General features: G+C 45.9%; 1 protein-coding gene across 1 annotated transcript; it reads right to left on the bottom strand.

The window, feature by feature from the left end:
• Window positions 1-2,172: 2,172 nt before the first annotated feature.
• LOC118694355 (myeloperoxidase-like) lies at window positions 2,173-14,752 on the bottom strand. Its single transcript, XM_036395388.2, has 13 exons — window positions 14,689-14,752; window positions 13,919-14,012; window positions 12,917-13,092; window positions 12,186-12,309; window positions 10,068-10,197; window positions 9,003-9,203; window positions 8,594-8,909; window positions 7,062-7,222; window positions 6,394-6,646; window positions 4,953-5,123; window positions 3,944-4,181; window positions 3,262-3,479; window positions 2,173-2,201 (listed from the first exon to the last, which is right to left on the bottom strand). The coding sequence occupies exons 1-13, from the start codon at window positions 14,750-14,752 to the stop codon at window positions 2,173-2,175; spliced, it is 2,175 nt and encodes a 724-aa protein (XP_036251281.2).
• Window positions 14,753-21,229: the final 6,477 nt, after the last annotated feature.

Below are 21,229 nucleotides of genomic sequence, written 5' to 3'. Positions count from 1 at the left end.
TGTCTACAGGGCTTGGTGGTTTCTTTGGCATATTTAGCCTTCCTTTTAAGCTGTGGAAGATTTTACTTTCAGGGCTGAGCACATCTTCAAAGTGCAAGAGGGACAGTGTCTGGGGGCTCAGAAACCAGAGGCAAATTGCAGGAGTATGCTGCCTAATATCCTTGCTATACCCAGATGGAACTGTTCAAAAAACTGTTCCCTGGAACTGTTCAAAAGATGTTGTATCTGGTGCTTAGGGACATGGTTTAGCTGTTGACCTGGCTGTGCTGGGTTAATGGACTCGATGATCTTGGAGTGCTTTTCCAGCCTTACTGATTCTGCAATTCTGTGATGATTCTATGATAACCTCATGATTTTTTGCACAACCTTTATATCTTTCAAACACACACTGGGAGCTGCAGCTCCTGATTTCTGAGTCCAGCCTTCTGTCTTCTCTGTCAGAGGATGCCCACCAGCCATGATGTGATTTGCTTTTTTGTGCTGCTATGAACCATAGCCAAAGACTGTTTTGGTCACAGGTCTGACTTACACAGAATCACACACATATTCACAGAATCATTAAGGTTGGAAAAGCCCTCTAGGATCATGGAGTCAAACCTGTGACTGATCCTCACTTTCTCAACCAGCCCAGAGCAGTGAGTGCCACATCCAGTCCTTCCTTGGGCACCTCCAGGGATGGGCACGTCCAGGGATGGGCACTCCAAACCTCCCTGGGCCCCTTCAAGGACCTGATCACTCTTTCCAAGAAGAAATTCTTCCTGATGTCCCCCCTGAGGCTCCCCTGGCCCAGCCTGAGGCCGTTCCCTCTGCTCCTGTCCCTGTTCCCTGGAGCACAGCCCGACCCCCCCTGGCTGTCCCCTCCTGGCAGGAGCTGTGCAGAGCCAGAAGGGCCCCCTGAGCCTCCTTTGCTCCAGGCTGAGCCCCTGCCCAGCTCCCTCAGCTGCTCCTGGGGCTCCAGACCCTTCCCAGCTCCATCACCTTCTCTGGACAGGCTCCAGCCTTTCAATGTCTTTCTTGCAGTGAGAGGCCCAAAACTGAACGCAGAATTTGAGGTGAGGTCTCAGCCAGCAGATGGGGACAGGCACTGCCCTGGTCATGCTGGTCACAGTGTGTCTGGCACAGCCCAGGTGCCATTGGACTCTTGCCCACCTGGATACACTTGGGATCTTGTTCAGCCACTGTCAACCAGCTCCCCCAGGCCCTTTTCTGATAGAAAGATTTCTAACCCCTCTGTCCCCAGCCTGTCATTGATGCCAACTGTAGGTGAGTGCACAAGGATGTGTTTTATTACTGCCCAGAATACCCAAACCACACAGATTCACTGTAGGATTTTAATAAAACTTGTTTCAAAGCTTCAAGATGCACCTTCCATGCTTCAGTGACTTCAAAGGCTGAAATCTCACTGCTGATTAGAAGCAGCCCTAACAGCTCCTTGTCTTGTGCAAAACCAGGAGATTGGGAAAGTTTTTGTGAAGATTACATGAATGTGCTAATTTCTGAGCAGGTAAAAGGATAAGGAGTTTGATTTTGCAGTGCAAGCATGCCAGCCTGCAGGTTTGACGCCCATTCAGGATGGGAAGTAAAAAATCTTGTCATAATTACACTTTTAGAGAGTCAGAAATCCTCTGATCAATTCTTTAGGGCAACAGAAAATAAAATATCATTACCCTTTCATCTGAAGACTTACATTACTGGAAGTTTTTTTCAAAGAAATTATATTTTTTTTAAAATTGCATTACAGGAAATAAAACAGAATACATAGTCTTGAGCTTCCCTCTGGGAAACCATGTGCTGATGTTCAGTCAGCAGCAGCCAGCGGAGCCTGATGTCCAGGGAGGAGTTTCCCAGGAGCAGCTCAGTGCCACCATTAGGGGTTTCCAATGCTGGTCTGATGAATAGGATTAGAAACTACAAGAAAAATAAAGCAAGAAAATAAAAAGCGAGAAAAATAAAGCAAGAAAAATAAAGCAAGAAAAAGCTGCTGAGAGGCACAAAGTCTTTCCTGGACACACTGTTTTTGTCCACCTTTTTCTCATCCCTGTATCCTTGCACCTCTGAGACATTGTGGTCCTTCCAGCCTTAGAATGAGTGGTTTGGGGAAAATTTCTTGACATTTGAAAAGGTTAAACTTCTAACAACTGCTTTTAGCCCTGGAATTTAACTCTCTCTGGGTTACACAAACACTTTGACTTCTCCCAAGCCTGATGAGAAAAGAGCCACAGGGAGCCAGCTCAGCACATTTTAGTGACCATAAAAATATGATAAGAAAAGAAATGAAAAAAACTCTGTTGTATAGAGAGAAGGTAAGCTGGACTCAGGTCCTAAAGAATGAGGTGAAGCCACCAAAATTTAGCCTTTAAGTGCAAATATCTGTCTTAAACAACAGTGTTTCCTTCAAATAGTTACTCAAACTCAATACAGGAACTGCATGGAGATGCTTTGTTGTCTGTGCCTTGGAGAAGGACAGTGTAGGTGATCCCCAGGTATTGTGATCATCTATAAATGGGTTGTCAGAAGGAAAAATAATCCAATCCAGTCCACTCCATTCTTCAAGCCTCTGTTCTCCCACATCATTTCAGTTGGGAGACCCGTAGTCAAAAGTGTTTTAGTAGGACCCCTGAGTGTCCACATCTCTGACAAAGACATTGTTTTACTGTCACACATCATAACCTTTGATCAGGTTTGTTCAGCTATTGGTGTATTGGTGTGTGTCATGGTTTGACACTGGCACAATGCCAGTGCCCTCATGAGAATACCCTCAACCTGGTTTCTGCTGTGAGATGTGACCAGGAATGTGTGGTCAAGTGTGTGTGAGGCCATACAGTGTCAAAACTACTCCAGATATTCCTTAAACTGATTCAAAGTTTTGGGGAAGATGAGGAGAGAGCAGGAGCTTGGAGCAGCACAGTAAGACTTTGGAGCAGGTTGGCTAATTCTAGTTGCTTTTTCATCAGAAAAGACTATGAAATAAGGTCTTTAGAGGACACATTCCCAAGGTTCAGAACAGGCTGTATTTTGAGGGATTTCCCATCTGCTTGAAAGGAAGAGGCAGGGAATAAGGTATGATGAAAGTGATGGATTGCCTGGAAACCCAGTTAACAGCACCTCTGCCTCCAGTGCTGTCTGAGTGTAGCTAAATGGACAGTCATTGTCTTTTGGGGGTAGAATCACTGTGGAAACCTTAATTCTTTCAATATTTTAGGTGTGGAAAAGACCTAATAGTGCATTTATTATTTTTGACAGATCTTAGACTACTGGTACCTTTTGTGGCACTCTCAGGCTCATCTTTCCAGGATGAGAGGTCAAGCATGTCAATCTCTTGGCAATCAGTGAAATCCTCAGGATAAGTGTTGATCTTGAACACATCCCTGGGTATCTTTTTGATATGAGTATTGTCACAGACCACCCTTGACACTGAGATTTTTCTCAATGCTTGCAACTGTTGTGGAGTGAAAACTCCCGGGTTTTCCCACCAGAATCTGCAATGAAATTTTCAGAAGCAGTTTATAATCTCTGGTTCCTTGCTGAGGACCTGGCCAAGGTGAGTCTGAATGGTCCTTAATCCACCTTCCCTAGGAACACCCCTTTAGAAAGAGGTGTTTCCAGTGTGGCCAGATCTGGGTTCTGCCAGTACACAGAGCCTGCCTCTTCCACACAGCATCAGCAGACTGCTGGAATGCAGGGATTTATGCCCTGAGAGTAAAAGACACCTCAGGCAGAGGCCACAGCAGATCCCCCATGATCTGGAACTGGTACTCCATAGCCACATGTTATCTAGAGAAACAGGCTGACAAAAGGCAGTCCTTTGGCAACTGGGCTAAAATTAAGGGATGAGCCTGGCTGGGAGCACTCACTGGAGTGCTGTAAATGGGTTGGATTAGTGTGTCACAGGAAATGTCAGCATTTCCCCCCTAAAAAATGCCACAGGGAATGTATCTCTCACCTGTCCCCATCACGCAGGTTCCTGAACTGGGTGCCGATAATGCAGGACAGGAGGGGCCCAACTCTGCCCTGGGGAACCACGGGCTCTGCAACTGCCCCAATCCAGAGGTCAATATTGTACGGTGTCCCATACACATTCATGAACTTCTTGGCCAGTTTGGGATTGCCGAGTACCTCAGATAATTCTTCTACAGTTTGGGGTTGGGAGAGCCCACAGAAGCCCCTCCAGGCATTGTAACCTGCAAAAGCAGGAGCAGCAGATGACCAGGACCCACCACCACATCTCCACAGCACCTTTCATGGCCCATGAGAACTGCCTGTTTCTTCTCATTGTATTAAAGGATCTGTAAGGCACTATTGTCTGGGCAGTCCCAACAAATGTCATATTGTCAAATATTTTCTCATATGTACACTAAACAAACAGTTTGGGTCATCTTTGTGACTACACCTCATCCTTTCGGTTAAATCTTTCTACTGCTGTGGGTGAATGCATCAGTCCCTGCAGCTTTGAGAGGCAAAATTTCTAGGATCAAATTCTTAGAAAAGAGGAAATTTGGTTGTGTTTAACCCAAGAGCACCTGTTCTTCTCTAGCACCTGGGGCAGTCCCACCTGTGGGTGCAAGTCACTTCTACTCAGAACTCTGGCTTGTCTGGGACAAGCCAAGATTGATGGACAAAGAACAAAGCCCAGGGCAGGTGTCCAAGCCCATGTGGAAGCCTAATTTGGTCACTTGTGTCTCTACCTTCAGTCTCTCACCCACTTTCTTATATTATCCCCAATATCATCTTTGATCTCTAAGCCTTTTGTCCTTGTCGTATGTCTCACAAAAAGATTTTTATCATACAGAAACTTCTTATTTCCTGAGCTTGACTGTCTGTCCATCCTTCACCCTCAAATCAAGGTACTGGTTCTTCCCATTAGTATAGAAAAAGCTTAATTCATTCATGGAATAAGCAGAAGAAGGAAAAAAGGTCTTATTCACAGGAGGTGTGGACTTGTGTCTCCTTACCTGGAAGGCCGTGGTCTCTTCCCCGTTGCATGTTCATGGCTCCTAGATCCAGACCCATCACCTCTGTCTGTTCAAAGAGGTGGTTCTGGAGCTCCTCAATGAGCAGCTGGTTCTGTTTCATGAGTTTTGCATGGTCCACAACCATGCCTCGGATCAGGGGGTCGATGCCTCCTGCAGCCATTTCAAAGCAAGGAAAGATTTTTTGTGCCAAGGTGCAGCTTTGATGATCCCTTTCATGCAGCTGAAACAGTCTACTATGGGCTGGGTGGGGTTTTCATCTTCATATTTTCATTTCACCATGTGTATATGGAATCACAGAATCATAGAATCACAGAGTAGTTTGGGTTGGAAAGGACCTTAAAGCCCCTCTCATTCCACCCGTGCCATGGGCAGGGACACCTTCCACTGTCCCAGCTTGGTTACTCCAAGCCCTGTCCAGTCTGGCCCTGGACACTTCCAAGGCTGGGGCAGCCACAGCTGCTCTGGGCAACCTGTGCCAGGGCCTGCCCACCCTCACAGTGGTACCTGCATGAACCTGTACATGTCTGCAGGTGCCAGTAAATAAAGCCTCGCATAGTAACTAAATTCCTTATCCCTCCCCATCCCTTAGCTTTTCCTTTCACACTTCTAAATCCACTTGCCATCCACCAGTCCCTTTCTGAGTCTGCTCCTCAGCCTGCCAGGCTCCATTATGTCCTGGTGTTTGGGGGTCTGTCCAAGGTTTTAGGTTTTGCAATGAATTTTGCTTGTAATTCACTATTAATTGACAGACATTTATTAGAACATTAAATGTAGTGATAGCATTAATTAATGTCTGACTGTCCACATCTTTTTCATAGCAATTAAGGAGACAGTATGAGCAAAACCAGGAAAATTGGCTGCACTACTGTAATTATATTTCTCATGACTAGTTAACCCATTTTGGAAGAGATACTTGTCTTCCTCAGAAAGATTTATCTGGAGATCTCAGCTATGTAATAGCAGGACCCCATAACTCCAGTTAGAGCAAGGAAGAGGGATGGGCACCTCTAGGAAGGAATGATGCTGCTTTAGTCCAGTTAAACTGGATGCATCACCCTCTGTCCATGTCTCCTGGTTATAGGGGGATATAAGAGCTTTGATTGGCATAGACTTTGGTGGATTGACATTTGGCACAGGGAGTCTCCTGCCTCCTGGAGCACAGGAGCAGCTGCACCGTCTGAGTGGATGTCGAGCACTCCACTGTCATGTCTTGCTGAGTTGGGAGGGAGGTGTCCAAGGAATGACTGAACAGGCTGCTCAGTGCTCTGGGCTGGGTGACAAGGTGGGGGTCACAGGTTGGACTTGATGGTCTTGTAAATCTTTTCCAACCTAAATGATCCTGGGATTCTGTAATTCTATGTGCCCGACCAGCTGATCTCCACCCCAGGACCAGACCAGGACCACTGCTCCATGTTCTTACCTTCCATTACAATCCTCCATGGAGCACAGAAGGTCAAATGCAGAGGGACATGGGAGGAGGAACACAAAGGCTGAAAGCTCTCATTCAAACGGGACACAAAAGGCTGCACCGACGTGTGGCCGAATCGGAAAGCCAGGGAGAAAACATTTGAGGCCCTTGGATCCACCTTTTCATTGTAACCACTGTACAAAGGGATCCACTTGCTGGTCTCCTCAGCCAGCAGGAGTGGGAGGTAATCTCTGTATGTTATGATCTGAAAAACCACAAGAGCACAGCAAGTTACCAGCAGCTGCAGCAGAAATGGCATCAGAAGTCAAGTGCAGAGAATGAACGTGGACTCTCTGCTGCAGAATTCATTAAAATCTTCAGAAAAAAGAGCTGTAGCAAGGGAATAAGTTTGGCATAATGGATAGAAATTATTTTAAAATGTGAAATTATTTTATCTAATAATTAATTTATACACTAATATAATAAATAATTGAGAAATTAGTAGCACGGCTCATAAAAAAGCTCTGGATATCCGTGCTGTCTCAGATGGACTATCCTCATTCACAATTTCCAACTTCCACAAATAACTCCACTGATTTGGCAAAACATTTTCCTCCTTTTGCCTGACGGAAAACCATTTCTAAGTTTGTCGATGATGAACAGTTGAGAGTAATCAGTACCTGGTTTATGGCAATCACAATCTTTCGACTCTCCTGGTAAAGCTTTTCCCCATCCCAGTGGGGATTTAATTTCCTCAGCTCCCTAGCCAGGCGATTGTGCTCTCGGACAAAGAGAGTGTGCATTGCAGACAGTCCCAGGTTTTCTGTCACCCTTTTGTCACCTAAAATGAAAATAGTTTATGAATTTTGTACATTGCTTTCAATTTCAGAAGCAAGTTTTTGTGTTAGGACAGTTAAGTAACAAGTGGTGATGTTTCTGGCAATAATGCTGTGTCTGCCCCATCCCTGGAAGTGCACAAGGTCAGGCTGGATGGGGCTTGGAGCAACCTGGTCTAGTGGAAGGTGTCTCTGCCCATGACAGGAGGTGACAGGAGGTGGAACAGGATGGTCTTTAAGTTCTCTTCCATGCCAAACCCTTCTGTGATTCTATGAAAACTGGAGGGCACTCACTGAAGACCCTCTGTGAGATAATGGAAGAAGCACTGAGCATCTCCTCACTCAGCAAGGAGCCCTTCTCACAGGCAGAGAATGAGGAAATAAGAACACTCTGTACCCTTATGATTGATTTTGCAAACTTCACATTTATAATTTTTTTTTTAAATGTTATTCCGGTGATGGATCACTTCAAATTTGAATAAGTTCTGTGTTTGTCTTTAGTTTTTTTTAAATTTCATACTAGTCTAGACTTTTCTTCTGATGTAGGGTGGGTTAGTTAATTAATTAATTAACTAGATTTCTTAAGAGTGTTTAACTGTTAATCTTGATTGGGTTGAAAACTGAATAATAGAATCACAGAATGGAAGGGACTTTAAAGCCCATCCCATTTCAACCTTCCACTACCCCAGGTTGCTCCAAGCCCCATTCAGCCTCACCCTGGATGCTTCCAGGGATGGGGCAGCCACAGCTGCTCTGGGCAACCTTTGCCAAGGCTTCACCACCCTCACAGGGAAGAATTTCTTCTGTATATCTAATTTAATCTATTCTCTTTCAATGTGAAGCCATACCCCCTTGTCCTCCCACTACAGTTACTAATGCAGTCCCACTCCAGGCTCCCTGTAGTCCCTCCAGATCCTGGAAGGTGCTGTGAGGTCTCCACACAACCCACTCTTCTCCAGGCTGAACAGCCTCAGCTTTCTCAGTCAGTGCTGACAACCTGACAATTGGCATTCAAGTGAATGGTGAATTCTAGGTAGATGAAAAAAAGCTTCAGAGAAGTTTTAAACACTGGTGGCTATTCTATTGAAAATTTCTCATGCTTTTGAAAAGGCTTTATAAAGTAAGAACAAATTGCTATAACTTTTTTTGGAAGTTAAAATAATGTTTATGTTTATTAATCAGTTGTTGCTTGATTATTTTTCTTTTCTAACTGCGGGGAGGATTCCCTTATGTAGTCACGTCTTGAAGCGCCTCATTCAAATATCACAGAATCACAGAATATCCTCTGTTGGAAGAGACCTACAAGAATCCCATACAGAGATATTTGTCCCTTTTTGACTTTATGACCCACTGAACCCCCCTCAGCTGCACCTTACCTGCTTTAAAGCAGGGGATGTTGGCACTCCTGTTGGTGAGCACACAAACACTGTGCGTCGTGTTCTCGAAGGGCAGCAGCTCCAGCCCCGCATCCCAGAAGAGCTGGTTCACAGCCATGAGGCCCAGCTGGCTGCTGAGGTTTCTCAGGCTCCTGGCCAGGGCGTCGTCGCTGCCGTACACGGTGCTGGCGTCGATGAAGGACGTGGCGGCGTTGAGCTGCTCCCGCCGGAAGGTGCCGGGGCTGCACACGGAGGCCGACTGCACAAACGGCATGCAAGTGTCGGAGCTCAGCGCCCGCGGGTCGTCGGGGGGGAACTAAAGCAAACAAGCCAAGTGATGCCTCAGAAAGCCCTGTGGTTTTATTTTTGCTGCTGTAAGAGAGTGTGGCACGGGTGAGAGTCAGGGTACCTTTATGGGGAAGCAGGGGGGCTTGAAGGCACAGCTGGTGTGGCACTGGAGCTCCAGGCTGGCTCCTTCCCCACTGGCAGGGGCCAAGTCTATGTCATGGTTGACCCACTGGCCCCATTGCATGAAGACCAGCGAGAGCTGCCGGTCTGCAGTGACATTCTCGTTGGCCGTATGAGCAATTTCATTGGATACTTTTCGAACCTGCAGGAAACCAAAATGAAAATGTGACTGTTTCTACCATGGTCGAGGGGTTGCCTCTCACTTGAACTCCCACTGAGACATCTTGGAATCACAGAATCATGAAGGTCAGAAAAGACCTCTGAGATTATCAACCTTTGACCGATTATCCTCATTCCCTCTAAACCATATTGAGAATTGCCACGTCTACCCGTTTTTGAACACCTTCAGGGATTGACTCCTCCACTGCCCTGGAAATCCTGCTCCAATGTTTAACCACTATGGCATTGGACACATTTTTCGTAATATCCTAAACCTCCTCTAGTAAAATTTGAAGCTATTTCCTCTTGTCCTGTCACTTGCTCCCTTGGAGAAGAGGCCAACCCACAACTGGTCCTTTCAGGTAGTTGTAGATTATGCACAAGATTATTTTAGATAAATTACTAAGAGTTATGGCCTTACACAGCTCTATGTCATTCCTCAGCTCGATCCAATCAGGTGTAAAAGTAGACTACACAGTCCTTCAGCCAAACCTGGCTTCATGGAAAGCCTGTTCCAGCTGAAACTTGTTTGTGAACACCAGAAAGTCAAGAACATAGCCGAGGAACTCCCAAGCCTTGTGGTTTGTACAAACTTCCTGGTGTCCTTGAGTACTGGCTGCAGCAATCCTTGGGATGTACACTTTGGAGACTGCTTAGGAAAGCATCCATAACCTTTTTCTCATGTCTGTCTCCAACAAAAAATATTAACCTGAGCAATAACTCAGTTGTGGAAAAGCTGCCTAAGATCAAGCAATTTACACTTTAGATATTGCCACTACTTCCTTCCTGATGGGTGCATTGAGGGCAGTGTCCTTACTCATGGCTGGATTAGAATAACAACTCTCACCAGTGGGAGTGGGAATCCATTGTAGCGTTTTCCTTCACTTGCTCCTCTGGGAACAGACACTCCATCTTCGTACACAGCTGGGAGCCAGCGCGCGAAGGCACGGTTAGAGGACCCCAGGTGGGAGTGATTTCTGCAGCATCACCAGAAAAACAACTTCTGTTATTTTTTCAAACATCAGCCGCCTTGTACAGACCAACATTTCACAGCCCTTTATTCCATGTCTGAACACGCTGGTAACAGGGATGAGACTGGCAAAACACCAAGATGCAAATTATACCAAGGTTATTACTGTGGAGGAAAATCAACTTTTTTAAAAAAGGTGCCTTATGTCACTCTATTTATTGCATCTGTCAGTTAAACCTGCATTAATTTTATCTGGCATTTAAATCTCTCTACCACCTCTGTCTTCACTGCCCTCTCAAAATCAGACTCACAGCAGGGCTATCAGCATGGTGAGGGTGGCCACGTCTTGTCCAGCTGAGGGCTGGAAGCTTCCAAGGATGAAGATTCTCCACTTCTGTGGGGATCTGTGCCAAGGCTGCCCCTTGGGGAAGTTTTTACACAGACCCTCTCAGCCTGCAGCTGTGGCCATTGTGTTGTTGCCTTACACTGCTCTGAAAAGTTTGAATTGCTAAAGTCAGCATTTTGTGTTCAGAAGAAAAAGAATTCTGATTGAGCCAATGATCTGTGGCCCTGTGGGCACAAAACTCAGGCTATATCTATATGATGTGGCACCCAGGGTTCTGGTCTGGTTGATAAGGTGGGAATGAGTCAAAGGTTGGACTTGATGGTCCTGGATGCCTTTTCCAACTTAAATGATTCTATGTTTCTGCACTGGAAAAGGAGAGGAGTAGCCAGTGCTCACAGCAATGTGCTGTGAAATAAAAGCATGTCCTAGGACAATGACTGTGCCAGAGCTGAAGCAATTCCATCAAATATTAAGGACTCAAAACCACCAGGGTCTTGTTCTGACTGTTATTACTGTCCTTGCAGGCAAACTATTTTCATGGTGTGCACCTCAAGCTGAGCAAGATCCTTGGGAAAATATTACCACAGGGATCCCTCAAGCCTCCCTCCATTTCTCTGACAGCCCAACAAGGTCAAGGACAACCCTACCCTGAGCCTCAAATCAGCATGGACACAAAAACCCACAATGGGTCAGGCTGGAACAGACCACACTGGAGCCACCTGGTCCCATGTCCCTGCTCAGGCAGGGTCATCTCAGACCACATGGCATAGGACTGTGTCCAGATAGTTCTGGAATATCCCCAGTGAAAGAGACTCCATACCCTTCCTGGGCAGACAGACAATGCTGTCCTTGTAGGGGTGGAGGCCCTGGAGTTCAGGGGAGCAGACTGGAAAACCCCAGTGAGTGTCAGCTCCCTGCACACTGCTGCAGAGCTCTGCTATGTCATCACATCTGGTGCATCTGTTTCATGCCAGGTGCACATTGGAAGCAAGTCCAACTCAGATTTGGGGTCTGGCACTGACACAGCAGGACCAGGAGCCTTGACTGTTATTGTCAGAGTAGAAATTTGGTCGTTTTCTGGTTAAAAAAAATTAAATTAAAAAGCGCAAAAGGAAATAAATGTTTGATCCCAGCTTTGAACCTGAAGGGAAACTATGTGCAAAAAAACCCTGAAGAACTAATTTTCTCAAATAAAGGATGTACAATACACAAAGTTGGAAGGACCAAGAATTAAAGTCTTATTTGATTCCTACCCTTACTCATCACAGAGATACATCAACAGCTGAATATTATAATCTAAATCAGCTGGGGAAATTAGTATTATCCCTATGGAAGAGTGGAGGGATGATTTCCCGTAGCCTCCAGCAAAATGAGAGGCTGAGTCATAGCCTCAAAATTTTCTCAACTTATTACCTGTCCCCAAGATCCTTTCCTTCATCCAAAGCAGCATCTAAAGGGCAGTGGGCGCAAATCTGAGATCTTAAAGAAGTTACATCTTTTTCCTGACAGGCGCAGGTAGAAATGAATCCTCTGTTATAGACTCATTAAACTGAGCATTTCACTCTTTTTGTCCCTTTGAAAGGCACTTTCACAATCATCTACCCTGGGTCAGAATAAAGAGACTCACCTGGTCCACACACAAATCCTACCTGTTGTTGCACTCCCCAGTAATGGTCCGGTAAAAATCCCTCTCGGGGCATTTAATGGAACGAGTCTGATAGTCACAGCCAGTGCCCTTGGAAATCATCTCCTTCTGTCTCCTGCTTAGCAGGTCTGCAAGAGAAACTCTGTAGAGTAACATCTGATCCTACTCTTCTTTTGTTGTTTTAGCTTCTCAGTGTTCTAGTGCAACATTTGAGCCCACTGAATTGGAGCTGTGGATATAAAACATCTGGATTGGAATTGTTAATTTGGTGCCTAAATCCTTTTGTGGATCAGCCTTCCCCTCTGGACTAGGGAAACTGGGTGGTCATAAAGCAATTTTTCAGGGGAATGTGGACAGCCTCATCACCAGGAAGGTTTTACCCCAACTGGGAACAAAATGATGAGTTTGCAGAGTGGTACAACCTAGGTGTGCAAAGCAGAAGTGGAAGATGGAGGGTTTTCAGTGATTACAGTCTCCAGTGGGCTTTGTCCCAGGTTTGTTCCAGGTATTGTTAGGCTGATTTTACAAGGATAGGAGAGATGCACTCTCCAAGATGATGAATAAAAGACCCGGGAGTCTGGTCTGTCTCTGAGAAACCTTCAAATCTATTCTCCTGTTGGGGAAGGGTTTTATCACTGGTTATCTGGGTCATGGCAGAGCTGCTCCCTGCTACTTGCTGTGGCACATTTCCTGCTCTTTGCTCTTTGTAAGACATTTTAGTCTAAATCACATTACCTGTGACATTGAAACTCTGTTCCTCAGAGAGATGCAGCTTCCCTTTGAGGAGTTTCAAAGTAGTTTCCAAATAATCAGCAGCACGGACTGCAGATCTGGTTCTTCCTATGGGGTCCTTTAGGTGCTTCAGGAAATCCATCGGGTTAACAATCTTTTCCTCCAGTTTTCTCTTTAAGCTGAACATAGAAGAGTTCCATGAAGCACCTTCTCTGAAATCAGAGCTCCTCTGTCATGCTGGACTGTGTGTAATTAGCTGTGACACCACTGCAGGGTCACACACAGGCCCTGCCCAGTAGGACCAGCTGTCTGCACATGCATGTCAGCTCAAATGGTTTTGGCAAACAAAGCACTGTAATCCCCTACTTCAAGTTTGCAGTCATACTTCCTTGTCACAATAAACTTTGTTCTATCATGTGGAAATCCAGATCAATGAACTGTGTCTGGATAAAATTTTACATGTATTATGTTGCAAGGTGTATTCTGTGAACAGAGGGACAACCTCGCTCCTGTTCCATCTCTTTCTGGTCTCAAGGTTCTGTCCTGCTACTTTTGTAGGATGAGTAGAGAGAGACGCCTTCCAAAATCATCCCACTGCCAGATCAGCCTTTTGGGACAATCACAGACAATACCTGGGGTTTGACTTCCACTGACATCTGTCTGGGGCAGGGTGTCCATCTGCACAACTCCAGTCCTTCTGAAGAGGGGCAGAACTCCTGCTGCCAGGAGAGGACTCACATGTGTCCAGCATGTCTGAACCATTATGGACCAGTGAGAGGTGCTCATGGAAGTGTAGGTGAGGAAACAATACTTGGAGGTCATGGTTGGTGGTTCTGGGACCAGAATCCAGGCAAACTGGGCAAAAGGATCCCTCCAGCCATGACAAAGAGAGCTCTGGTGCTAAGGTTTCTCCATAATAAATATGCATTGGAAAACAGAAAAAACACACATATATTTAATCTTACTACCTTAAAATATTGGGGCTGTCATGCAGGAAGAACTCACCTTTTTCGGGCCTGTAAATACGCTGCGTCTACCAACTGCCTGGCCTCAGTAATGATGCTCAGGAGAGACGAATCTGACAGCACCTCTGAGACCTCTGCTCCACAAAATAAAAGAAGAAAAAGCAGAAATGTAGGATACTCAATTATACACCAAAAGCTTTGTTCTTAACCAAACCATGTCCCCAAGCTGCCACATACCAAGGTTTTTTGAACATTTTCAGGGATGGTGACACCATCACTGCTGTGGAAAGCCTGTTTCAATGCTTCCCAATCCTTTCTATGAAGAAATTTTCCCCAATATCCAATCTAAATCTCTGGCACAATTTGATGCCATTTCCTCTCCTCCTGTCCCTGTTCCCTGGGAGCAGAGCCCGACCCTCCTGGCTGTCCCCTCCTGTCAGGAGCTGTGCAGAGCCACAAAGTCCCCCCTGAGCCTCCTTTCTCCAGGCTGAGAAAAGGAGCTTTCTCAGCTCCCTCAGCTGCTCCTGGGGCTCCAGAACTTTCCCCAGGGAAAGTGCACAAGAAGAAGTCAAAGATACAGTCTCTGCCCCAAGTTTCCTGTCATAAAATGATGATTTGCTCAGATGGGCTGTTGGTTAAATAGGGAGTTTCCTTAGGCAAATCTCTCAGGTATCAACTTCATTTTTAGTGGGTCAATCTACAGGATATTTCAGTTTTTTATTGGAGCTGTGTCTAATTGGGAACTCCAGCTGAGTTTTGATTCACACCCTTTCCAGTACAGCAGCAGCCAAAGGACAAACAGGAACCTACTATTGCCCGAGGAGCCCATTGCTCCAACTGCACAGAGAGCGATGAGGGATCCCAGGAGAGTCATCCTTGGATTTGTGCCTAGGGAGAAATGCAACATAAATCCTCAACGGGCAGGGCTTTACTAAACGGTCAGAACAGATTGAGATGTTTGGTTTCAATATCTCTTTCAGGACCCAGGAATAAAATCGAGCTGCCCTCTGTCCAGACCTGTCAGTGGGACTCGGGCTGGGGCTGTGGCTCTAGAGGTTGGCAGGACACAGGGACACCTCTGAGAGGTGGCACCCTCAGCAAAGTGGGCTGAGTAGCTGCCAAGGAATAGGCAGTCAGGTACAGTCCAGCCTCAGTGGTGGAGGATATTGGGAAGGTAAGTTGGAAGACAGTGGTGTCCTGGGGTCCCATCTTTGGCAACATCCACAAGCAGCTGGTGGAAAGGAGCCTGACCCCACCCTTCCCTCTCTGCCCCCTCCATGCTGAACAAAACAAGCTGCCACACCAATCATCACTTTCAACCACCCCTGCCAGTCCTCCTGCTGCTCTCTGAAATTTGTCTCTATTCCTGTTTCACATTAAAGCAGAAATGTGTATGATCTGTTCCACCAACATCTCCTGCTGTGGCACAGCACCTTCCCCAAATGGAGATTTTTAGCCCAAAGGTTGTAAAAAGATTTAAGTAATTTAGTCAACTTTCAAATTGTTTCGAACAGGACAAAGACAAAATTTGGAAGAACTAATAGATTTCTCACAGTGTGAGAAGTTATCTTACATTTACAACCCATGAAAATTCTTGGACCATGTTCCTGGGGATTGAAAGCTGCTTATTCCTTGCAAACATGTATTGCAGGAATTTTCTGCACGAGAAATAAATCAGACTGTCTTTGTTCACTTCTCACAATAAATTAAATACACATCAGGGGAGAAGGAGGAATGAAGCGCCACCAGGTCCCAACACCTCTGCTCTGCCTCCCATCTCCTTGGGTTCACCTGTGTAACGCATCAATATCCACAACAGAGATATCAAATGCAGATATAGAATGAAAATGCACCAATCTTACCTGCCATCTCTGCAGCACTGGCAGGGCTGGGAGAGAAGTCAGTTTTTTATACACCTGCACCAGGGCAGAAATTCACCGGGTTTAAGATGGGTGTGGCCAAAAAAAATGGGACCAGATTGAGCCAAGAGGAAATATCTGCTGGTTTGCTTTCCTGGAATGATCTAGAAAGTGTACACTTCTCCATTCCTTCTGACTTCCTTCTTGAAAAATCAGTTTAAAAAGGAATGAAGACACATATTTCTTTCCTGCACGTAAAAGAGGTCAGCTTAACTTTATGACGGTTAAAGACCATGGTGGAATTTGGCTTCTTTTTCCTTGTTGGTTGAATTTGTGAAGGCTTGGGAAGACAGAAATGGATCATTTTGCCAATGCATTCGTGGGGCATCCCGATGTCCACATACAGCATGTGTGCATGGTGGGCCTGCCACTATTTGTGTCCAGGCAAAACAAAGTTGTGTCCCATCAGGGATTTGGAAATTCCTATAAAATAATTGCTGATTATTGGGGATGACACAAAGTGGACAAGGAATGAGGCAGTAGCACAGAGCAGGGTCAAGCTGTCTCCAGCAAAATCACATGGACAGAAATATGGACAATCCCAAAGTTATAGCTGGGCCAATACTTAGAAAGGAACAAAGTCTTGGGCCAAGTGATGTAATTCATTTCAATGTGAATTATGACAGAGGGTTAGGAGGAAATTCTTCCCTGGGAGGGTGGGCAGGCCCTGGCACAGGGTGCCCAGAGCAGCTGTGGCTGCCCCTGGATCCCAGCCCAAGGCCAGGCTGGATGGTGCTTGGAGCACCCTGGAATAGTGGAAGTTGTTCCTTCCATGGCAGGGGGCAGAATGGGAAGAACATTAGGGTCCCTTCCAACAGAAACCATTCCATGATTCCATGATATGCGGAGAGAAAAGGACTGTACTTCAGTGGACCAAGGTTGTAGAAATAATTTAATCCTTTAAACATTGGTGACGCTGATAACAAAAGACAATGCTGAATTTTCTTGCCATCAATCAGCCTTTTAAACCTCCCGGGATTAGGGAGCCAATCCTTCCTACTGTTCAAATATTTTCACAGCTCTCATTAATCAAAATAAATAAAAGGAAAGCATATATGATAAAGGAAACTGCTACCAAAAAAAATATATATATATTGTTTTAAATCTGTCAGGTGAAAAAAAGAAAAAAAAAGTAATATGACGGCCAGATTTTCAGAAACTGAAAATGCAAAGTCAATACTTCTCCCCTAAAGAGAAGTTTGAATCCAAAGCAGGTGGCCCCCAGCACCAGAGGGACTCTGATCACCCTACTAGGTGCTCCACCTTATCTATCCAGCTTTCCTTGCAAAATGTGCATAGGCAGAAGTCCAGGTACCTGCTGGGTGGCTTTGCTTCTTTTTTTGTGTTTGTGACAAGTATCTTTTCCATAGTGACTCCTAAGGAAACTTCCCTCTCTGACTACCAAGGAGCCACCCTGGCAGTCCCAGTGGCACCACCAGAGCTGGGACCGAGGCCCCTTCCCAGCAGGGGAACAGGGACCTGTGCACAGCCAGGTGAGAGACACAGAGACATGGCTGGAGCTTATGACTCCAGACTTTCCTGTGCTTGGACTGGGGGAGTATAAAGCCCAGGGCTTCCTTTGTTTGGATCCCTGCTCAGAGGCACCACCTTAAGCTGTTATTCTGTTGTTACACCAAGATTAAATTATCTTGAGCATCCAGGCATTTGTGACTCTGCTGTGGGGAACCTGGGGTTGAGCTGGTGAGGGGTGGGGGAGTCTAGTAGGGTCACTGGTGCCACTGCTGGGAAGGGACCTCAGTCCCAGCTCAGGTGGTGCCAGTGAGACTGCCAGGCTGAACGCAAGGAATTGTCAGGTCAGACAAGGAATCTTCCTTTACATCTCACTGGCAAGCTGGTGACCCCCACTGCCCTTGGACAGGAACACTGTCTACCCTGGAGGACACACGTCCTTGAAGGCAGGCAGCCCCATGCTGCTCCCCTGGCTCCAGTGCCCTGGGAGGCAAAGGCTGCACTCACATCATGTTCATTACTGGGCCGAAGTGCAGTTCCCAAGGTGAGCACTGAGCACTCCTGTGTCAGCTCCAGCTGGGATTTGTGGTGTTCCAGTGCAATCTTTGGAGCCTCCAGAAAACCCAGAGCATCCTGCTCACCAAGACCAATGTACATTCAGCAGTTTACAAGACATCAGGCAACCAGGGTAATAATTACTCATTACTTATTTGACCAAGCAGCAGATCTCTATCTTGAGAAGATGCAGATTTCTTTTCTCTCAGGCTCTTGGTATTGCTAGCATTACTTCTTGGTCCTGTTCAGGTTGCAGATCTTCACCCCTAAAGGGCTTTATACCCCAGTATAAACCCAGAGCTATGTAAACCATTGGTGGTGTTTGCTAAAAAGTAGCTGTAGCAACAAATGTTCATTAAACTCCAGCAACACAAACAAAAGAAAGCTTATTGCTGCATTCCTAACTCCCTTCCTAACAGCAAAAGGAAACATCCTCCCCTTCCTCATTTGACACCTCTGATATTCCTGCAAGCTCCTTCAGCTTTGTTTTCATAGAAATCATAGAATCACAGAATCCCAGACTGGTCTGAGATGGAAGGAACCTTAAAGGTCATCTCATTCCACCCCATCCCATGTGCAGGTACACTTTCTACTAGACCAGATTGCTCCAAGCCCCATTTGACCTGGCCTTAGGTGACAGAGACACATTTAAATCCTAGGTGTGAACCATGAGGCCTCAAGTTTAATAATGATTAAGGACTTAATTTGGGTACAACTTCAAACGTACAAAATTTCCTCTTCACCCACCAATGGTGTATTTTTCCTATATTTCAAACCGTGGATTTATTTACAAACTGAGAGCCAATAGCCTGTACAAGCCAATCTGTCCTTGTCCAGGGCACAAGTTTACATAACTGTATCCAGTGCATCTTCTGCTCCGATAGATGAAGGGCAGAGCTTATAAAGGGATGTAGTGAGCAGGATAAAACAGATAAAAGTGAGAAGTAATAGGTTACAGCACAGAAATTGCAGGGCAACTTCTCAGCAGCATAGTGATTTTTAATAAAGCCAGATTGTCCAGCTTTAAAAATAGAAAGGCTGCAACTCCAAAAGAGAACTTTAACCTTTTATGGACAAGTGACAGCAACAGCCAGGGATGTTCAAGAGGTGGCACCACAGAGGTGTTCAGGGGTGTCTTCAGCTGTGTGATGCCCAGGGGTGACATTATCACCTCTTCTGGAAGTTCTCCTTTAAAGACTCAGCACCCAAGGCTATAAGAACAACAGTCCTTCCCCAGGGGCTGAAGCTTTGTTTCCCTTCCTGTGGGCCAAACTCCCCGAATAAAACCTTCGGCTCCCCCTCAGGAGCCAAACTTCTTCCTGCCCCATCCTTCAGTAAACCTTTCTTCCATTCCTTCCACTTCTCTTCCAGACTGGGATGCTATGCTCAGGCAGGAAGGTGGGAGATGGCTCCTCTGGAGATGGGGCTGGCAGGAGTAAAGACAGAATGCAGGAGGACGGTTTCTCCATTTTCCATGTATCTTCCTGCTCTGGAATCAGTTCCTATCTTATCTGGAAATATGGGACACAGAGAAGCAGTTGTCAGGCCCCGGGAAAGCCACTAGGAGAACACATGGCTTCAGACACTCCAGAGGTTTAGCAAGAGAGTGGAAGAAGCTTTAGGTCCCACTGCAGTTTTCATTGTGCCCCACAGCTGGAAAATATGGGAGTCATCCACAGCCATGGATGATTTTTCCTGGACTGCAGCTTAAATACTTAAATTCTTAAGAGGCTGAATATGTGAATAGAAGCAAAAAAGGATCACAGATTTTGTGGCTTGATTCAATGCTTAACCCTGTGAAGGAATGTCTGTATGGACAGAGCTTGCAGGGGTTCCCTGGTATTCCAAGGCTCCTCTGGATCATCCTATGCCCACATATTGCAACCAGTGACACACTAGTTTATGGTGACAGCAGTGTCTTTAACATTGCATCAAGTGATGGGAGGGAACAGTGAATCAAGGAATCACAAAATCATTTAGATTGGAAAAGCCCTTTAAGACAATTGAATCCAACCATTCCTCCAGCACTGGCAAGGCCACCACTAACTCATGTCCCCAAGATACACGTGCTTTTTGAGTAATTCCAGGGATGGTGATTCCACCACTGCGCTGGGCAACTTGTTATAGTTATAGTGCCTGACCACCCTTTCAGTGAAGGAAGTTTTCTTAATATCAAACCTAAACCTGCCCTGGCACAACTTGAGGCCATTCCCCGTCCTCAGGAATTGTGAGAGCTGTGTGCAGTGTCCAGCAAAATTGATATTCTGGCAGGGCTGTCACTGCTTTCTGAAACTTGGAAGATTAAAGGGTGAAAACAAGAGTCTGAACGTTTGCTTGATTTAGAAGCTCTGCCTCATGACACACCCTGTGGTTTTCTCTATTGCATAATACTGCAAAGTGCCATTTGTTACAAGAGAAGAGCTGTCAGCTCTCTGTTGAACACAGACTTTTCTGTAAACACATCCTGTTCTTTTAACAAGGCAAGATTGTTTTGTCCATAAATATGACAAGAATTGTAGATGAAAATAGCTGTTCACTGCCAACGACACAAGATTAGATAAGGAAAAAAGTCAATAAGATGAAAGATTCAGAGGAATATTGAGGCAATTCTGACCAGTGCAAAGTGTGAGTCCAGCCAGGTTGCAAAAACAGTTGGGCAACATGGTGTCCTCCAGTCTCCTCCAGATGCTTCTGTTGGAGCTCTCCAGACCACACCTGTCAACTTCCTTAACCCCCTCAGACCTCTTTTTTTCAGGTCTAGTCTTCTTCAACCTCCTCTGATAGGGTGCCACTGCTCTCCAGGACCCTCTGCTCACACTTTGGTTATCTCCAGGTCCTTCCACTGTGGTCTGGACCCTTCCATCCTTTTGATATCATGGTGGACCACTCCAGACCCCATTTTGGGATATGGTAATGTGCAAGTCCCTGCTGATAAATCCCCATGTGAGGGGCATGGAGTGCCAGTGACACAGGGAAGCTCTTGTACAGCTCTTGGACATAACTCCAGGAACCCAGGGAGGGCTCTGGATGTCTCAGGATGAGTCCCCAAAGCCAGTTCCCACCCAAACCAAGAATAGTGCTTCTAGGACTGCCCTCCAAATTGGATTTATGCTCCAAAGGAGTGGCCAAGTCACTACCAAACCTTGCTCAGCAAGCATTTCCTCTTGATAGCCACCTTTTCCTCCTTTCTCCAAATGCCCTGTTCCAAAAGCCCAAATGCAGGCAGAAACCTGGTGAGAATCACACAAGCCTGGAACATCTCCTCCCAGCTGCAGGACAGAACCTGCCAGGTCCATGGCTCAGGTTGCTTCCAAGAGCCATGTCTGGACATGTTGTCATAGAGGCAAAAAAGGGATATTGTGGGAAGAGGGGATGGAGAAGGCTGGGATATTTCCAGGCTAGAAAAG

This window comes from Molothrus ater, chromosome 21 (assembly GCF_012460135.2).
Source record: "Molothrus ater isolate BHLD 08-10-18 breed brown headed cowbird chromosome 21, BPBGC_Mater_1.1, whole genome shotgun sequence".
Taxonomy (NCBI): Eukaryota; Metazoa; Chordata; class Aves; order Passeriformes; family Icteridae; genus Molothrus; species Molothrus ater.
This window is presented reverse-complemented; position numbering and strand designations above follow the sequence as displayed.